The sequence below is a fragment of the Montipora foliosa genome, chromosome 11, assembly GCF_036669935.1.
Source record: "Montipora foliosa isolate CH-2021 chromosome 11, ASM3666993v2, whole genome shotgun sequence".
Taxonomy (NCBI): Eukaryota; Metazoa; Cnidaria; class Anthozoa; order Scleractinia; family Acroporidae; genus Montipora; species Montipora foliosa.
In genome coordinates, this window is record NC_090879.1 from 43,620,965 (window position 1) to 43,623,464 (window position 2,500).

The 2,500-nt window shown below is 40.0% G+C and overlaps 1 protein-coding gene across 1 annotated transcript in view; it reads right to left on the reverse strand.

Annotated features, from left to right (window-relative positions):
• Positions 1–1,701: 1,701 nt before the first annotated feature.
• LOC137977169 (uncharacterized) overlaps positions 1,702–2,500 on the reverse strand; it is a 2,398-nt gene continuing 1,599 nt past the window's right edge. The window contains exon 2 of the mRNA XM_068824440.1: positions 1,702–2,272. Coding sequence (XP_068680541.1) covers positions 1,702–2,272 — 571 coding nt within the window. The remainder of the gene's footprint in view (positions 2,273–2,500) is intronic.

Consider the following 2,500-nt stretch of genomic DNA (forward strand, 5'->3'; position numbering starts at 1 on the left):
TTCAGCTGAGCGCGCGCGTAAGCGACATACGCAATTCTAAAAGCTGCTCGCATCAGCTCATGATTCAAAATGGATCACTAGAAAAAAAACAAATACCGCTAATTTCGCTCACCTTTATTCTGATTCTTATACATATAGAATATAAATAGACATCTCCTATTCACGAAAACTACGAAAATTGTACACACTTGGTTTAATGGTCATTTAAATCCAGTTGTGGTGGCCTGTAGCTTCACTCGCGCTTGCACTCGAATGAGTTGTTTCAATCAAGAATTTTCCTTCATTATTTCCTTCATTTGTCTAATTATTATTAAGAAATATTTTGTAAAAGCAATAAAAGGACTTTTTCCGTGTTTCCATAGCCTCATCTAAACACTCGGGAAGTCGGGAGAATTCGAAACAGTTATGCAAACCCTCGACTCAGTCTCGGGTTTACATAACTGTCTCGAATTCTCCCAACTCCCCCTCGTGTTTAGATGAGGCTATGGAAACACAGAAAACGTCCTCTACTCCTTAATTAGACCTTTACACTGAATTAAGCAAAAAAGGCGGGAATCGTGACGTCATTGAACGATACGACACTCACAAAGGTGACATACGGAAAATACGCCACTCGGGTCCCGGATGTAGTGGCGTATGGAATCTACGAGTGGTTTAGTTGCCAGTAAAACACTCTCTTCCATATAATAAATATATTTAGTATAATTTTCAGCGGTGAATATAAGATTTTATTGTTATATTCACCGCGCTACCCCGTGAATATAACATTTTGGAGGCGCGGCTGCTAAGCCAATGAAGCACTTTTCGTGCCTTTTATCTCGTTTTAGCCCGTTGTTTTGCACTTTCTTTATCAACCTCGTTCCCAGGGTCTCTCGAGCGAGGAGAGACCCTGGTAGGGTCTGGTCACGTGCTTCCGTGACAATTGAAAACACTAGGGAGGGTCCTCTCTAAACAAGGAATTTGTCGATGTTTTACATAGTATTTATTTTAAAAGTCTACCTCATAATTGTTATATTTATATTTATATCTCTTCTTCTTCCTTCGTGGCCTTCTTGAACAGATTTTTACAATGTAAAACGTCTTAGACTGAACCGCACAATCTACAGCAACTTATGACAGACGGTGTATGTGTTTTCTTCGGCGTTTGCAAACTATTATCGCCGGAGATAGCCACAGAAAAACATAAGTTCACATACCGCAGCACATGAAACTTGCTTTGTTTTGGTGACAACACATTCCGCATTCCCGTAGTCTCAGTATAGACAAAATTCTTACTATGCCGCCCCTCCCTTCATTGGATAAATTGTCATCTCCCAGATTCTGGGAGACACGTGACCAGACCCTACCAGGGTCTCTCCTCGCTCGCCCCAGGCGTTAAGAGAGACCCTGGGAACGAGGTTGTTTCTTTATATTCACCGCTGAAAATTACACCCTCAGGCTCAGTAATTACTGAGGAATATTTACCTCGACTACGTCTCGGTAAATATTCACTAATATTCAATAAAAATAAAAAATTGAGAGTAAAAATTAGTGATAATAATTTTAAATGACATTTCGATGATTCGTTCATCATTTCCAAATTCGTAAAAACTAAAAACTAAAAGTCAGATTCTTGTGAGTTCTTTAAATACTACGAATGTGTGTGAAAATCTCGTTGCAAGTAATTAAAAACACTGCAATGTGGAAAGCAGAGGGTAACAATTAGGTACTAAATAGTTTTGCATTGATTGAGTCAGATTGAGTGTTCAGCTGAGGTTTCTTTTCTTGGATAAAAAGCATTTCGTAAACTAAGCATTCAAATTTCCCCCGGCATTTCTTAAGAATGGTAAATTGTTCCTGAAGATCTTTGTTCTTCTGATTGTGGGCGTCTCGCAGGTGATTTCCAATAGCAGAGTGCGTGTGTTCCTCAATGCGTTGGAAAAGGTGTCGGCAAGCATAGCCAACATAATCCGCATCACACACATCACATTTGAATTTATAGACAACGCATGGTTCATTTATTAACGGTGGTTTGGCCTCTGCTACTTTGATGTCGTCGGCAATTTTCTTGCTCGTAAACACTGGGCGCAGATCGCTGTTTATTTTCTTTTCAAGATCGGACAGCTGTCTTCGTACAACGTCGGCTGATCTTTGATCCTCGAACGGCGGAATATTTCGAACGGGCGCATTTGCTTGAACATCGCCAACTTGCGGTTGATTTCGCGACTCAATGAATCTAGTTATTGTGGAATTAATAAGATTCTCTGGGTACTTCAGTTTAAGGACATTCGCGCTAATTGTTTGTGCTCAACGTAACTGCGCAGGTAACGCGACTGTAATATGTCACGCATTACTTCGAGCATTAGTGAAGTTGAGGTTTGAAAACCTTTGCAGAAACCGTGGACGATAAGTCTTGCACAGCGTTGGATAAGAGAAGATCGTGATCAGTCAAAATTGATTTAAAATATTTAGGAAAGTCAAGTAGACTACTGCATGACTGATGTTCGCGTTGTTTTTATCA